Source organism: Otolemur garnettii, unplaced genomic scaffold (genome assembly GCF_000181295.1).
Source record: "Otolemur garnettii isolate 467f Iridium unplaced genomic scaffold, OtoGar3 scaffold00060, whole genome shotgun sequence".
In the NCBI taxonomy this organism is placed as follows: Eukaryota; Metazoa; Chordata; class Mammalia; order Primates; family Galagidae; genus Otolemur; species Otolemur garnettii.
In genome coordinates this window covers 1,260,903-1,278,910 of record NW_003852455.1, presented here as the reverse complement: position 1 = coordinate 1,278,910, position 18,008 = coordinate 1,260,903, and the positions used below count along the sequence as shown (strand labels likewise).

The window sequence follows — 18,008 nt, the reverse complement described above, 5'->3', positions numbered from 1 at the left end:
TGATAACAAATTGAGTTCTTTAATATAAATATCAAGATATTTCTTTATAATATAAAGAATATATGAATATATAATTCTTATAAGAATATAAGAATATATAATTATAAAGAAATATATGTAAAGATATGTACATATAAACAAATCAGTAGGGCCACTTAGCTTTATTGTTTCATTGTTTCATATTGTGTCAGAATATTGTGTGTGGTTGAATTTATTGGCCAAAAGCTTTTTGTAATTATTTTTGTGTTATCTTTTTAAGGTCTATAGGTTTTTTAGTGATAACGTCTCTTGCATTCCTTGATATTTATGATTACATTCTCTCTTTTTCCTCTAAGTCTAGAGTAGGGAGGGATTTATCTATTTTGATTATTATTTGGCTTTGTTAACATTCCCAATTTTTGTCTGTTTTCTATTTCATTGGTTTCTGCTTTTTATTACTTCCTTTCTTCTCTTCAGGTGCACTTAGCCTTTAGTAATTTATTTTTGGTAGCTTTTGACTTGAGGTTTATCCTTAGGTCACTTATTTTAAACTTTAATTTCTAGCATAAGCAATTAAAGTTATGAATTTTCATTTACGTGCTTACAAGTTTTGGAACAGTTCGCAAGATCACTCTTACCTCTGATGCCAGTTGTGAGTTTGGGAATCCTAAAGACTACCCTCGGTTTCAGTAATTCACTAGAAGGACTCACAGAACTCACTAGAAGCTGTTATACCATTGAAAATGGACCAATCAGGAATGGGCACCAGTTTTCCCTTGAATTACAGGTCCTCTAGCGCTGCTCTACTGGAGCCTCTGGGGGAAGAAAGCTCTCCCGCTTGCCCCAACCTGCCGATACCCACAGTTAACAGATTATTACAGTAAGTGGATATGAATTAAACTTGGTCAAAGGAGAGATACATGGGGCAGAGTCCAAGAAATTTTCAAAGGAGAAGTTTCCTATTGGCCTCTCTCATGAGTCGTGGACAATGTAAGCTCTTCTGACAACAGTGTGTGAAAATACTTACTGAATTTTCCAACCAGGGAAACTCATCCAAGCCTTGGTGTCCAGAGTTTTGATTGGGGCTTACCCATACCTACGTGATGGCTGCTCATAGTGCTGATTTGTCTTTGATTTTGCCCCTCCAAAAAGTCAAGCTGATGCTGTGACCCAAATCCCCTTACCATAAATGAGATTGTCAGAGTATATGGCATGTCCCCAAAGTATCCAGGCAGATAAAGATAATTATATTAGGCAGGACATTTCAAGAGTTTGGTGATTACTGCTAAGGAGTCAAGGACAAAGACCAGGTTAAATTTCTTAGCTACACGGTACTGCTATAAAACTTCATTATTATTCTGAGGCCTAATTTCCTTTTGGATTTATTCTCTTTGACCCGAAGTTTTATAGAGGTATATTGTTTAATGTTCAAATATAAGGGGTTTTATTAGATATCTTATTGTTGTTAACTTCAAAGTTAATTCCATTGTGGGCTTGGTGCCTGTAGCACAGTGGTTACAGCGCCAGCCACATACACTGAGGCTGGTGGGTTCAAATCTGGCCTAGGCCAGCTAAACAGCAATGACAACTGCAGTAAAAAATAGCCAGGCATTATGATGGGCGCCTCTAGTCCCAGCTACTTCAAAGGCTGAGGTAAGAGAAATGCTTAAGCCCAGGAGTTTGAGGTTGCTGTGAGCTGTGACTCCATTGCACTCTATTGAGGGTGACATAGTGGGACTCTGTCTCAAAAAAAAAGTTAATTCCATTGTGGTCAGAGAATGTACATAATCTTTATGATTTCATTTTTTTTAGATTTGTCAGTTGTTTCATGGCCCAGCATATGGACTATATATAGAACCTTCATTAAGTTGGCCATCCCAAGGACTGTGATAAACCAGTCAGCATACAGAGGTGGTTAATGTAAGGAACTTCCATTGAGTATGTGTGGTGTATGTCTAGTCTATTAAAATAAAGTCATCTTAAGGAGGTGGTCAGTGTAAGGAGGTGGTCAAACTATGGAAGTTCTACTATATCAGCAAATGTACCATGTGCACTAAAAATAATGTATTTTCCTCAGTTAAGTGTAGTATATCATAAATATCAATTAGGTCAAAATGGTTTGATAGTTTAGATCGTTGGTCTTTATTAATATTTTTATAGTTTTATCAGTTGCTGATGAGGGAGTTTAAATCTCTTACTAAGATGGAATTATCTATTTCTCCTTTCAGTTTTCTTTGGTTTTGCTTATGTATTTTAAGGCTTTGTTATTAGGTACTCACATTTATGGTTCTTATAGCATTTTAAAATTTTTCTAGAGACAAATTCTGAGAGTCTGCTTTATCAGATATTAATATAGCCACTTAAGCTTTCTTACACTTAAAATTTATAGGATATATCTTTTTTCACTAGGAGGCTTTCACTTTCTATCTTTACATATAAAGCACATATCTTCCTTTTTTTTATTCATTCTATTCATCTCTGTCTTTTAATTATAGTGTTTAAATCTATCTACATTTAATACAATTATCAACATGATTAAATGATTTTTTAAAATGATTTGTTTTCTCTTTGTTCCCTCTCCAGTTCCATTGTTCTCCTTTTTTTTTTCTTTAGGATTATTTGAATGTTTTTTAGTATTCTATTTTAATTTAACTATTGACTTCTTAGATATATGTCTCTTTACATTTTTGTCTTAGTTGCTATCAGGACTGAAATGTATATCTTCAACTTTTCATAGTCTCATAATACTGTACCCCATCACATAAAATACAGATATTTTGCAGTTGTAAAGGTCTATTTACCAATACTACCATCCTCTGGTCTCTGTTGTCTTTTATGCTTTAGTTCTCTCATGTATTAAATCTGTATGTATTGAATCTTTACATATACATATTACAAACTCTACAAGAGTATTGTGACTTTTTTCTTTTTGCTTTAAATAATCATTTATGTTTTTTAAAAGGATTTTACCTAATTTGCTTGTCAGATTCAAGTAGGGATAACAAATTTAATAAACACCAAAAGTTTCAGAGCATCTTTGAAGCTAGAACTGGCTGGCAAATTCATTTGCTTAAAAAAGCGACTCTAGGCTCAGCGCTTGTGGTTCAAGTGGCTAAGGCGCCAGCCACATACACCTAAGGTGGCGGGTTCAAATCCAGCCCGGCCTGCCAAAACAATAACAGCTGCAACCAAAAAATAGCTGGGCGTCGTGGCAGGCGCCTATGGTCCCAGCTACTTGGGAGGCGGAGGCAGGAGACTCGCTTGAGCCCAGGAGTTGGAGGTTGCTGTGAGCTGTGATGCCACTGCACACTACCTAGGGGGATAGCTTGAGGCTCTGACTCAAAAAAAAAAAAAATGACTCTAGTTTCTGCATGGGCAGTGGCCTTGGTGGTTCAGAATTGTAGTACGATGAGCAATTCCTGGCATTCTCTTGGTGCTATAGCAATGTCCAGTGGAGAAAGCCTATTTCAGTGATTCAGAGAATCAGACACTATTAGGAAATGAAGATTCATGCTTCAATTCTCAGCATTGTTCAGTGTTAGCCCAAGTCACATGTATTTTAATTTATCATTTAAATATGGGAACTTGATACTTACTAATTATTAAATCAGTTAACATACTAAATGACAGGCTTAGCACTGGTAGCTCAGTGAGTAGGTGCCAACCAATATATACCAAAGGTGACAGGTTTGAACCTAGCCTGGTCCTGCTAAAAAAAAATGACAACTGCAACCAAAAAATAGCCAGGCGTTGTGGTGGGTGCCTGTAGTCCTAGCTACTCAGGAGGCTGAGGCAAGAGAATTGCTTGAGCCCAAGAGTTGGAGGTTGCTGTGAGTTGTGACACCGTGGCACTCTACAGAGGGCGACATAGTAAGACTCTGTTTCAAAAAAAAAAAAAAATTACTAAATGACTTCTATTAAATTTTCAGTGGATTTGCATACGTTTTTATGTATAACAGTATCTCCTAAATATAATGATCATTTTATCAACTTATTAAAAGTTTAACTTTTTTCCAAAATCCAAAAGGCATATAAAGATGAAACATTTTACCCTTTCTTCCAGGTACACATCTTTTCTCATCAAGCAGCTAAAGTCATCTGTTCTATGTGCATCTTAGTTTCTCCATATAAAAGCAAATATGTGTTTTCTTTCATCACTCTTAAACATACATGTGAGCACCTATGTGAACTTGGGTTTAGCTACTTAACATTATATTCTGGAGCTCTTCCTATTTATATACTTAAAGGCCTTTCTCATCTTTTTATGGCTTATGATGTTCTCTTATTTGGATAGGGATGATTTATTTGACAAGTTCATTGTTGATGGATGTTTTTAATTAGTGATTTTACAAATAGTGCTACAGTGAATAACTGCCTACATATACCTCAATTGTACACATGGGAATATTTCTATAAGACAGATGTCTAAAAGTGGAATTATTGGATCAGAGGATATGTGTATTTTATCATTTTGATAGAGGTTGTGAAATTGCTTTTTATAGAGGTACTTTCGTGCATGCCACAGTTACATATGATAATGCTTTTTTTCCCATGTCCTCGTCAGTATAGTTTTGTCAAACTTGGATATTTAATAGTCTAATAATGTGAAAAATAGCATCTTAGTGCAGCTTTATATTTATGCTTTGGGGAGTAGGTAAACATCTTTTTGCATATTTAAGACTTATTAGAGTTTTGTTCTCTACATTGTTTACTTTTTACATTCTTATTGTGTGCATTGGAGAGAGGACTGGAGGGTTTTAGATCTTTTTCTTAATGATTTATAGTCTCTATATGTGTTTGTGAAGTTAGTCCTTTGGATTAATGTTACAAATATTTTCCCCTAGTTTTTTGCTTTTTAACTTATGATCAAATCAATTAGTCGTTTTTTTAATGGCTTCTCAGTTTTCTTTTAAAGTTACATAATTGTAGTTATAAACAAATTTCTTTAGAAGAATCTTGTGGCATTCTGGGTGTTTTCTGTTATAGTCACTCATTTCCCCACCTACTATTTGTTGACTATCTTTTAAACAATGATATAACTTTTATGTAATAGTACTAAACTTCCATTAATGTAGGGCAGACGTCCTTAAACTATGGCCTGCGGGCCACACGCGGCCTACCTAGGACATTTATCCGGCCCGCCTGGTGTTTTTGCCACCTCTGCCTGTCCTGCTTAGCAGCCGACTCATCCCAGGGCCCACAGTCTGGCCCTCCAATGGTCTGAGGGACAGTGAACTGGCCCCCGCTTTAAAAAGTTTGAAGACCCCTGATGTAGGGTCTCAATCCTCTTTGTTTCACTGATCTTTCTGTTCTTGTACCAGTAACACCATATGTTAATGGTCAAAGTTTTATAATGGTCAAGGTTTTATAGTAGATTTTAAAATTTATTGAAGATAGTTCACACTCATTACTCCTCACTTAAAGACTTTTCTCTTTTTCTTGCTGTTTTTTATATGAATTTTAGTTACTTTTTCTAATTCCTAATTAAACATTTGAATTGATTACTAAATTCCTAATCAATCATTTACGTTTTCTGTTGATCTTTTTGATGGGATTATATTAAAGATAAATGTATTTCCTCCCAACTAAACAATCAAGTTAAAGATAAGATCTCCCCCACTAAGTTTATCTCTACATCCTCCCACCCCCTATTCTTTTCTGCCAAGAACATGTTTTATCTTCTTTCAATTTGGTAAAGTTGGACATGTGGATACTTCATTGGTATTAATTCCTGGGCATTTTTGTGTTGCTATCGCAAATATGACCTTTTATTTCATTATGTCATTTCATTTGATTGTTATTAGTTTAAATCAGGGCCCGGCACACTTTTCTGGCCCAAATAATAAATATTTACGACTAAATAATAAATATTCTAGGCTTTGTGGACCGTTATCACCTCAGCTCCACCACTGTGTTGTAAAAGCAGCTGGAGAGCAACCCCAAAGTAGCCATAAACAAAACATACATTATGAATGAGTGTGACAATGTTCCAGTACAACTTGATTTACAAAACTAGGTAGCAGGCCATCTTTAGCAATAGTCCAGCTTAGTTACATAGTTAAATGAAAGTAACTGATCTTTATATATTCATATTTTCATGTATATTCATCGTTTTCCTAAATAATTAACTGTAATCTCTTATTATATATGGTAGTTTTTTTGCATTTCTCTTAGATTTTCTGGGTTTAACATCAGATCATTGTGGTAATTTTGTTCTTTTACTTCTAATTTTTGTATCTTAGTTTCTTTTTCTTATATGTCCTGAACAGTGTTAGTAGTAATGGTATTTTTATCTTATTTCTGACTTCAGTGTGAATGAGTTTAGTTTTTTGCCATTAATCATGATTAATGGTTGACATTTTGGTAAATAGAAAAATGTTATATATCAAGAAAGTAACTTTTCACTTACATTTTAGCCTAGGGGAACACATTTTGCATTTTCCAACTACAGAACTATAAAATAAAAATTTTGTTTTGTTTTAAGCTACTAGGTTTGTGGTGACTTGTTATAATAGCCACAAAAAAGTTTTGTTTCTGATGTAATGAGTATTTATTTTTCACCACTAATTGTGATGTACGTAGTTTGACTTATGGTAGGAAACTGCCCAAGTATACTGTTATACTGCAAAGGGTAGTAGTGGTGATAATGATTGGTTTTAATCAGTCATGGGTGTTTTTATTTGTTGACTATTTGGTATTTGTTAATTCTTTTTATTTTCTTTTTGACTTTTTAATGAGGCCAGTTATTAAGAGATTTATTGATATTTAATTATTCTGACATTCTTGGAGTATATTAGAATTTTGCATTTATATTCATAAATGTGATTGTTTTTTCTTTTGTGGTCCTTTCTGAGGAATTATCTTTTAATTTTTAAGAATGTTCTTTTCCCTCGTGGTTATTGTTTCAGGGTTTTATCTCATCCAGTCATGGCCAATTTTGGAAATGTATATATTTCTACAAAATCTTATCACAATTTTACTTATATTATCTGCCCTCCCTTTACTCTAGGATTTATTTCGGGGGGGGGGAGGTGAAAGGAGCAAGTCCTAATATTGGTAAAGCAAACCATTTCTCATGTGGATAGCTTTATTATATGAAGGTTGAAAACATTTTCATCATGCTCAGATGGTTTCATATGTGGAAATTTTATCTTGGCATATCATAATTCTTTCTTTAAGAAGTTTGAATAGTAATTCTATTCTCCTTCGACCTTACTCTTTCAGCAATTGCTGTCAGTGGTTCCAGGGATTTTTAATTAATTTTTATTCCAAGCAATTGAATATAATCAGCTCCTGGTATCCCAAGGGGATTGAGTCCAGAACCCTCCAAGATACCAAAATCTGTGGATGCTCAAGCTCTGGATTTAAAATGGCATAGTATTGGCTTTTAACCTGTGTACATCTTTTCATATACTTTAAATCATCTCTAGATTATTTATATTAATAATACCTAATACTATGTAAATGTTATATAAATAGGTTTAATACTATATTGGGGTTTGTGGTGTTAGTTTTAATTGTTGTAGTATTTTTATTTTTTCCTGAATATTTTCAGTCTGCTGTTGGTTAAATCTGCAGATGTAGAACTTGTAGATACAGAGGGCCAACTATAACTGGAAGAAATACTTAGAGATATTTATCAATTCTTTCATGGGTAGTAACCAGTTTTTTGCTACATTGTTTCCCCCAGTTTATCTAGGTTGGTTCCTGTTAATACTAGTTGGAAACTTTGTTTAACCACAGACAGTAGTATAATTGTACCTAAAATCTTCATCCCAGCTCCAGTTAATGCATTTAAATAATTTTACAAACAAACTAATAGAACAGGCAAAATTATACTACAGTTCCTATCACAAACCAGCAGGTATTTTACAAAGAGCGTAGTTAGCCTCATTTTAAAAGTTTGTCCTGAAACAGCTTTTGTCATGGTCAGGAAAACTAAATCTAACATTATTGTTACATAATTCTTCTATTTCTCTTCCTATAGCTTTATATTAAACCATTATTAAGAACAAAACAGTGCTTTGTATGTATTTTTGTATTATAGTTAGTGCATTTGCAGTTCATAAGTAGAATAAAGACAGTGTAATATGGAAATCACAGTGATTCATGCATAATTTTCCCCAAACCAGGGAGCCTAAGAGTGGGAATAGGATTATACATGTATCTTTAGCTCAAAAGTAGAAAAGCTCTTGGCTCTTGTGCTACACTGGGAGGGAAGAATTCTTTATACTCTAGTTAAGAAAATTAAAGATAAGCATCTACTCCAGGGCCTTTAGCCACAGAGAGATTCATTCCCAACCCGTATGGCTCTTTGCTGGGTGATATTTTAGTTATAGTATCACCAGTTTTGTGTACTTTTACTACTTGCTATGGGTCTAGAGTGAATATAATTTAATGCTTTTTTCTTTTTCAAGAGAGGCTATTTATTTCAACCTTGAAAGTATAACTTTTAATTGTTAAAGATCTAAAAAAGGAAAGTAATGATTTTTGAAAGGAAATGTAAATTTCTGTGCTTTTAAATTAATATATTTCATTGATTTTGAAGTTCTCTCTGATTTTAAAAGCCTCTGTGAGGTGATTGTATGAATTTTGTTCTTTGATTAAAAAAAACATTTGGTAAAATATATGAATACATGAATGTCTTAATATTGAACCATCCTTGTATTTTGGGGACACATTTCCCTTTTTACTGTTGGATTCAGTTTGCTGTTTTTCCTTCCAAAACATTTTTAAATTCATATTCAAAGCGAAATTGATTTCTTGTTTTTTCAGTTTCTGTAATCTGATTGTCTAATGATTTTGGAAGATTGTCGTCTTCTTTAAAACTTCAGAAATTAGCTCTTCTTTGATAGATTTTAAATTCAGATATACATTTACATTTATTCTTATTACATTTTCAAGTTCCTTCTAATATTTATCATGATTTTCTTTCATTTGTTTTAACTCTTCTTATTTGTTAACTTTTCCTAGTTTCACGACAGAAGGTCTTTGTTTTTTAATTTCCTTTTCTCATGGTTTATCTAGTCTTTCTCATTTTTATATTAGCACTTACCATTAAATTTTAACAAACATTTGAAATATTTATATCAACATCTAAGATAAAACATTATACACATAAAAACATCATACACCCAGGACCTCAAGTTTTGTTGAAATTTGGAAGTTGGGGCCCGGCACCTGTGGCTCAAGCAGCTAAGGCGCCAGCCACATACACCTAAGGTGGCGGGTTCGAATCCCCAGCCTGGGCTCGCCAAACAACAATGATGGCTGCAACCAAAAAATGGCCAGGCGCTGTGGCGGGTGCCTGTAGTCCCAGCTACTTGGGAAGCTGAGGCAGGAGACTCGCTTGAGCCCAGGAGTTGGAGGTTGCTGTGAGCATGATGCCATGGCACTCTACCCAGGGGGATAGCTTTAGGCTCCGTCTCAAAAAAAAAAAAAAAAGAAATTTGGAAGTTGGGTTCCAGATTGATGGTGGTTTTGGCACTCCATTTATCAACATTTATTAATCCTCATCTGTTTTAAGAATTCCCATTAAACTTCACCATTGCTTTTATGTTAATGTCTCATTATTTTTCTTAAAATGGAGTGTGTTGGAGTACTTGAGCAATATGTGGTACAAACTATTAATATTTCTTTTAAAATTTGTTAATGAATATAGGAAGATATGTATAAACTAAAAAGAATTTGTTCTGGTGTTTGGGATTGATTTAAGAAGCTTGTACTAATAAGTAAGTTTTTGGTCTTAATTTTAGTCACTTTAGATTTTCTAATAGATTCAAGAACCTGCATCATTTCCATAAGGAAAACTAATTCTTTCTCAAGAAAGACATGTGTAAATTATCTAACAGCAGTAAAGAAGTAGCATAGTCATTTTCTAAATTAAAACATATTTCAAGGGCAACTCTTGTGGCTCAGCGAGTAGGGCGCCAGCCCCATATACTGAGGGTGGCAGGTTTGAACCCTGCCCCAGCCAAACTGCAACAAAAAAATAGCTGGGGCTCGGCACCTGTGGCTCAAGTGGCTAAGGTGCCAGCCATATACACCTAAGGTGGTGGGTTCAAATCCAGCCCGGGCCTGCCAAACAACAATGATAGCTGCAACCAAAAAATAGCTGGGCATTGTGGCGGGCGCCTGTGATCCCAGCTACTTGGGAGGCAGAGGCAGGATACTCACTTGCGCCCAGGAGTTGGAGGTTGCTGTGAGCTGTGATGCCATAACACTTCTACCCAGGGTGACAGCTTGAGGCTCTGTCTCAAAAAAAAAAAAAAAAAGATAGGTTGGCGTTGTGGCAGGCGCTTGTAGTCCCAGCTACTCAGGAGTCTGAGGCAAGAGAATCGCCTAAGCCCAAGAGGTAGAGGTCTGTGAACTGTGACACCATGGCACTCTACCAAGGGTGACAAAGTAACTCTGTCTCTTAAAAAAAATTCAAGTCTCAGTAGTAAGTAAATAATAGTGCTCATATTGTTAATCAAGATTAAGGATGGTGAAAGATGTATACCAAAGATACCAGGCTTCAAAACAAACCAAAAAAAAAATGGAGAAATGTGTTTAGAATGTTCTTATTATATAATCACTTTATATGTTCTTCCTCCTTCATTCCTATCCCCCTCATCATTACCTTTTAATTCTTTTAGTGTGTTAATAAGTAAGTTAGACTTTTTGAACATCTTGGGGAAGGCTTTAGCTTTTTGCATTCTTTTCCGTTAGTAAATTTGTTTTATGTGGAAGTTTTCAATGTTAAAACAATTTTTGGAAATGAGATCAACCTTTAGATAAATAAGAAATACAAATGAATATTGCTATTTGGAAATACTTTCTCTAATAATAATTTTAACGAACCCAAGATTTCCCTTTCTGGAATCATTACAGATTGAGTATTCTTTATCCAAAGTGTCATTATATGGTTTGTTTTTCCCTTCAGATCTCATGTTGAAATTCGATCTCTTATGTTGAAGGTGGGACTGAGTAGGAAGTGTTTGAGTTGTGGGGGCAGATACCACATGAATAGAGTGGTGCCCTTCCCTCTTGGTATGAATGAGTTTGCATTTTACTACTTCACCCAAGAGCTGGTTGTGTAAAGAGTGGCACCTCCCTCTTCTTTTGCCATGTGACGCTGCTTGCTCCCCCTTCACCTTCCACCTTGTTTGAATGCTTGCTGAAGACCTCACCAGAAGCAGATGCTGGTGCCATACTTCTCGTACAACCCACAGAACTGGTGAACCAAATAAACAAACGTCTTTTCTTCTTAAATTATCCAGTCTAGGTGTTCCTTTACAGTAGTACAAACAAGACTATAACAGTTTGGGACAAAAAGTGTTTCAGATTTTGCAATATTTGCATATATATATCTGTATATGTATAATGAGGTATCTTATCTTGGAGATGGGACCTACGTCTAAACACAAGATGTATGTTTCATACACACCTTATACACATAGCCTGAATGTAACTTCATACAATATTTTTGATAATTTTGCGCATGAAACAAAATTTTGACTGTGTTTGATTCTGACCTGTCACATGAGGTTAGGCATGGAATTTGCTACTAGTAGTGTCATGGTGGTGGTGTCAGATTTTGGAGCATTTAGGATTTTGTATTTTCAGACTAGGGATGCTCAACCTGTAATAAATAATAGAATTTACCTTTCCTAACTATTATGTTGTACTAGTTTTTCTTAAAGGTACAAGTACAAGGGAATTTAGAAACCAAGAAATGCCTTCTGGCTAGAGATAATGACAATTTGAGCTTTAAAAACAGAATATTTGCACTAGATTTAAACCAAATATGTGTAATCTATCGATTTATAATTGCTAAATTATATGGATTTAAATTGTAAATTGCTAAATGGATATGCTGCATTTTATCCATTTATAAATTGATGGATATTTGGTTTGTTAGCATTTGGGGGCTATTATGAATAATATGTACTGCTGTGGATGTTTATGTACAAGTTTTCCTGTAGCTGGATGTTTTCAATTCACTTGATTAAAATTACTTGGCCATATTGTAATGTAACTTAACGAAATCTTTTGAGGAACTCTGAGTTTTCCAAAGCAGATATGTCATTTTACATTCCCACCAGCCATGTTTGAAGGTTATCATTTTTCCACATCCTTGGCAACACATATAACTGTCAGTCTTTTTTCTTAATAGTCATCCTCTTAGGTGTGAAGTCATGTTTTATGTTTTTGATTTGCATTTCTGTAATGACTAATGATGTTAAACATCTTTTGATGTGCTTATTGGCCATTTGTATATGTTCTTTGAAAAAATGTCTGTTTTAAAATTAAGAAATCATTGCCTCATCCAAGATCACGAAAATTTGCACTTAAGTTTTCTTCTGAGAGTTTTATAACTTTAGCTCTTATAGTTAGATCTTGGTCCATTTTGAGTTAATTTTTGTGCACAGTGTAAGGAAGGAGTCTAAATTTCATTCCTTTGCATCCAGTTGTCCCCACATCATTTACTGAAAAGATTTTCTTTTGCTTTCTGTGTATTGGTACACATGTTGAAGATCAGTTGACCATACATGTGAGGATATCTTTCTAGACTGTTAATTCTAGTCTGCTGGTTTATCTGTCTACACTTACTCCAATACAACAGTCTTAATTAATGTAATTTTGTAGTGAGTTTTAAAATCAGGAGGTGTGAGTTCTCCACTTTTTTCTTCTTTTTCAAGATTGTTTTGGCTTTTCCAGGTCCCTTGCAATTCCATAGGGATAGTAGGATCAGCTTGTCAATTTTGGGTTGTGGGAGGGAGGAGGAAGTTCCAGGTGGGATTTTGATAGGGATTGCATTGAATGATAGCTAGAAAACTAGTTACCTTAGAAGGATGATAGGGAGCCAATTTTTTAATCTATTTTGAAAACTAGCAAATAAAGGGAAAATTAAAGTATTTTCCATTATTCCTTTGTGAACCATACCAACAAGTAACCAAATAGTAGCTAAAAGGAGCTATCTTTTAATAATATATGTATTTCCTCAAATAAATGGAAAAGAAATATGGAATTAGATTATCACTATTTTGCAACTTGATTTAAGCATAAGTATCAAGAGCTCCTAATATCACAGAAGAGATCACCAGAGGTTGTGTACACATAAAAGAACACACCACCACCTACAGTTTGGTCAAAGGATTGGCTTGAGACTAACCCAGTTGTTACATACAACTGCCCATTTATAGGAAATGGAGAAGCGGAAAGGACTACATTAAATTACCACATGAGTATGCGGTGATTTTAATGGGAATCCCTATAAGTCAAATGCTTTGAATTTTTCAGTAATTGTAAGGAATAAAAAGGGATCAAGAGGAAAGTTACAGATTAAAAGATACTTAAAAGATATAACTTCTGGGCGCTGAGAACACGGGTCCACGCATCTGGTCCTCCGCCAGTCGGGTCTTTGCCACTCAGCTTTCATTTATGGCCTCTGGCAATGCGCACATCGGCAAGCCTGCCCCTGACTTTAAAGCCACAGCTGTGGTGGATGGCTCTTTTAAGGAGGTGAAGCTGACAGACTACAAAGGGGAATACCTGGTCCTCTTTTTCTACTGGCTGGACTTCACTTTTGTGTGCCCCACGGAGATCATCGCTTTCAGCGGTCATGCTGGAGACTTCCGGAAGCTGGGTTGCGAGGTGCTGGGGGTCTCTGTGGACTCTCAGTTCACCCACTTGGCTTGGATCAACACCCCCCAGAAGGAGGGAGGCCTAGGCCCCCTAAATATCCTTCTGCTTGCTGATGTGACTAGAAGCTTGTCTCATGATTATGGTGTGCTGAAAGAAGATGAAGGCATTGCCTACAGGGGTCTCTTTATCATCGCTGGCTGTCCTTCCTCAGATCACTGTTAATGATTTGCCTGTGGGGCACTCCGTGGATGAGGCGCTGCGATTGGTCCAGGCCTTCCAGTATACTGAGGAGCCTGGGGAAGTCTGTCCCGCTGGCTGGAAGCCAGGCAGCTACACAATCAAGCCCAACGTGGATGACAGCAAGGAATACTTCTTTAAGCACAACTAGGCTTGCAGATGGAGAGTGACCTTGTGCTCTTGGCCCCCATGTGTAATCCTAGTTGGGTTCCTGTGCTGAGCCAGAAAAGGCTGGACTTGCCTCTCCAAACTCCACAATCCCTGGAGGCTGGGCCAAGGTCTTCTCATGGCTCCACCTGGAAGCTGGTGAATAGTGACTCCATCCAGCCTGGCACAGGCCCAAAGTAATCAATAAAATAGTAGGGACAGAAAAAAAAAAAGATATAACTTCTAAAAATACTTTTCCTTTTTAGGATGAACCATTTTTGTTTTAATTACTTTCAAATCCCCCCAGATTACATATATACATTCATGCATATGGAGATAAAGACACACATACTCTCACACACATTCACATGCCATTTATATATGAGGACTGTCTGAAAAGTGTCCAGCCATGTGTACACTGAAAAATACGGACATACATGGCTGGATACTTTCTGGGCAGCCCTTGAATAATGTTTATATATGCATACACTATTGCTTTGCTTAAAAATGTTCAAACTATGTATTTATAGTTTCAAATAGCTTAATATTTTAAATTTTACATGAACTTTATGGACACCCTGTATTTATGTACATACAGTTTTACATACAAAATAAGTACAGATATGTAACAATATCTTATCTATAGGTTCAAGACATGCTTTCCTTATTCAGTAATCTACGACTTCAGCTTTTCCTGTCAGAAGTTAATTTTTACCCAATTTAACTTCTACATAATATATCCTAGGATGGATATACCATAATTTATGTAGCTGTTTTTTAGTCTACTCATAGGTAGTTTGTTCCCAATTTTTATTTATTCCAAACTACACTGTAGTAATATCCCTTTTACATATATGTATCCCTAAAGTACATACTAAATTGTGGAGTACCTGTAAAGTTTCAAAAGATGGTACCAAATTGTATTTCTTATATTTACTACTAAGTACTGAAATGAAATGTACTGAAATTTTACTTCCACTCAACTGAATGTATAAACTGTGTTAGATTTTATAAACATGTTTGTATTAACTTCAGGCTTGCTTATTGGATAAACTTAGAGAATTCTTCATTGGTTTTGAAAATAATTGTGATTACATGTGAAAACATTTCTTCTGTTATATAAGCAAGCTAATACTAATATAAGCCAGATTGTTGTTTGCCATGTAATTATACCATTTTATGGAAGGATACTGTTTAAAAAGTGATGCTGAAGGTTGGATAGTAACTTTCAACAGTCAAGTCTATTCTTAAAGTTTTTTGTGTATGTATAAACATACATGTTTTTCTATATACAACGAATATTTATGCTCCTCATTGTTACAGTCTGTCTCTAAGATTAATTCCTAGATCAAGGACTGGAAACATTTTCAGGGTTTTTGAAGACCTCTAGCATGAGTGTGATGTTCTATGTCCATTTCTCTTAATGCTTGATGCTGTATTTTTTGGATTATTACAGAAGTTTGAGTATTTTTTCCTATAGGTGTACTGACCCATTCGTATGCCTTTTTTGAATACCCCTTTCTGTTTTCTGACTACTATTCTTTTAAAAAGTCATTTATAAGAGCAGTTTATCGTGGCTAATAATCCTTTGTTGTTAAAAGTTTTTTCTATTGTGCATTTTCCTTATGGATAAGTTTATTTGGAGATGATGGGAAAGAGAATATTCTGTTTTGTTTTGGTTTTGTTTATGTATAGATTTTCCAATCCAGAGTTGAGAAACATGTACTCTATTTTCTCCTATTTCCCATAATTATAATTTTTGTATATGCTGTAAAGTAGCATTAGTTTTCAAAAATTAGTGGATTTTTGAAAAATAGATTGCACGGGGCAGCTGGGTGCAGTGGCTCCCACTGGTAATCCTAAAACTTAGGTGGATGGATGGCTTGATCCTAGGGTTTTGAGACCAACCTGAGCAAGAGGGAGACCCCATTTCTACTGAAAATAAAAAAACTAGCTGGATGTTGTAGAAAAACTAGCCAGGCATTGTGGCAAGTTCCTGTAATCCCAGCTACTCAGGGGGATCACTCAAGCCCAAGAGTTTGGGGTTGCTGTAAGCTACAATGACCCCATGGCACTCTACCCAGGGCAACAGAGTGAGACTGTCTCAAAAAAAAAAAAAAAAAAAAGAAAGAAAGAATAGATTGCACAAGAGATGTGTGTGTGAGAGAGAGAGTTTTGTAGATAAAAGAAAAATGCTGTTATCTACTAGAGTAATTTTCAGTTAGAAATTGAAATGGCTGGCTTTTAAAATCACTTTTTATAAATTAACTATAAAAGAAAACCAGAATAATTTAGCTAAATAACTGACTTTTCATGGTGACTTCACTTAGACTACTATCTTAGAGGATACATGACTCAGCTAACATTAGGTGAGAAATAGGCAGATCATTACTCAAACTTCTTTATTATCTAGCTCTGGGTTATTTTTAATAATCAGATTAAATGTTGTTACTAAATTATTGGCATCACTTCTAAAATTAAATCTTGTTTTTCTCAGATTAATGTATTCAACAATAAAAGCAATTTTCATACTGTTAAACTTTGAGTAATGGCTAGTTAGGAAAACCATGATTTGAAGTGAACTCATTTTGCTATTCGGTTTCATTCATATTTGTTTTCTCTATTTTACAGAAATATCGGTATCAGGATGAAGATACACCTCCTCAAGAGCACATTTCCCCACAAATCACTAATGAGATGATTGGTCCAGAATTGGTTCATGTCTCAGAGAAGAACCTGTCAGAGATTGAGAATGTCCATGGATTTGTTTCTCATTCTCATATTTCACCAATAAAGGTAAGATAATAACTATGTTAAAGTATATTTAAAGTATGGATTTTATTCAGTGATTCTATCTTTGTCTATGAGCTCCCATAAAGAAAGTAACTTTTACAGTATATTTAAAATACCATACGTTGAAACGTTTTAAACATTTGTTTTAAATATTAGTTGGTATAGAAAAAGAGCATTACGTTATCTTTAAAGTATGTAACTTTTCCTGATGCTGTCACCTCTTCCTTCAGAAATAACCACAATTCTAAATTTGATATTTATCCTTTCTTAAGAAGTTCTACCATATATTTAGATCTCTAATCAATATATTATTTATTTTGCATATCTTTATGTAAAAGCAATCATACTGTATATACTATAAAACTGATTTTGAGCAGTTCAACATTATATTCCTAATATTTATTACCTCATTTCACTGCTCTAGAATTTTCTATTTTATGAACATATTACAATTTATCTTACCTTTGATGGATGTGAAGGTATTTTCAGCTTATTATTATTATTATAAAAAGTGCTTCAGTAAACACCAATTTTATATATACATCTTCGTGGATAATATCAGGTTGTTTTTCAGTAGTTGTATAATTTCCATGTTCAGCAGCAGTATATAACAGTTTTTAATTGATCCATATTCTCATCAGTACTTGGTATTCTTTTGCCATTGTTTTTTGGTTTTGAAATAGTATCTGATTGTGACTTTAATGTGAATTTTTCTGTTTACTAGTGACATGGGATATATTTATTGGTCACTTAAATGACATGCCCATTTAAGATTTTTGCTTGTTTTATATTGGTTCATATGTATTCTGAATACCAATTCTTTGTTAGTCGTATGCATTGTGAATAAGCATCATTTCTTACTAGTAAAACCTACCTGAATTTGGTAATTCTCTTTGAGGAGTGATTTCATACTGCTAGTCTAAATATTGAGTGGTTAATAGTACTATTCAGATTTTCTGTTTAAAAGTTGATTTAGCTTGGCTATTTTTTTTGCTTGGCTATTGTTAAAAGTTTAACAGATTTTCTGCTAAAAGTTGATTTTGCGTGGCTATTTTTTTCTAGGAATTTTCCTATTTCATATTCATTTTAAAAGTATTATTGATAATACCTTGTTGGTATCTTTTAATGTCTATAGCATTTGTAGACACAGACCATTTAAAGTTTATAATACTGTTTATTTCTGCCTTTCTTTTTTTTCTTCTTCTTCTTTTTTTTTTTTTTTT

The 18,008-nt window shown here is 34.6% G+C and overlaps 1 protein-coding gene and 1 pseudogene across 6 annotated transcripts in view; both read left to right on the top strand.

Moving 5' to 3' along the window:
- DLG1 (discs large MAGUK scaffold protein 1) overlaps positions 1–18,008 on the top strand; it is a 322,247-nt gene that overhangs the window by 103,737 nt on the left and 200,502 nt on the right. For all 6 annotated transcript variants that reach the window (XM_023514828.1, XM_023514827.1, XM_023514826.1 and 3 more), the window contains exon 5: positions 16,624–16,788. In XM_023514828.1, the coding sequence (XP_023370596.1) occupies positions 16,624–16,788 (165 nt within the window). The remainder of the gene's footprint in view (positions 1–16,623; positions 16,789–18,008) is intronic.
- On the top strand, positions 13,334–14,184 carry LOC100942836 (annotated as a pseudogene).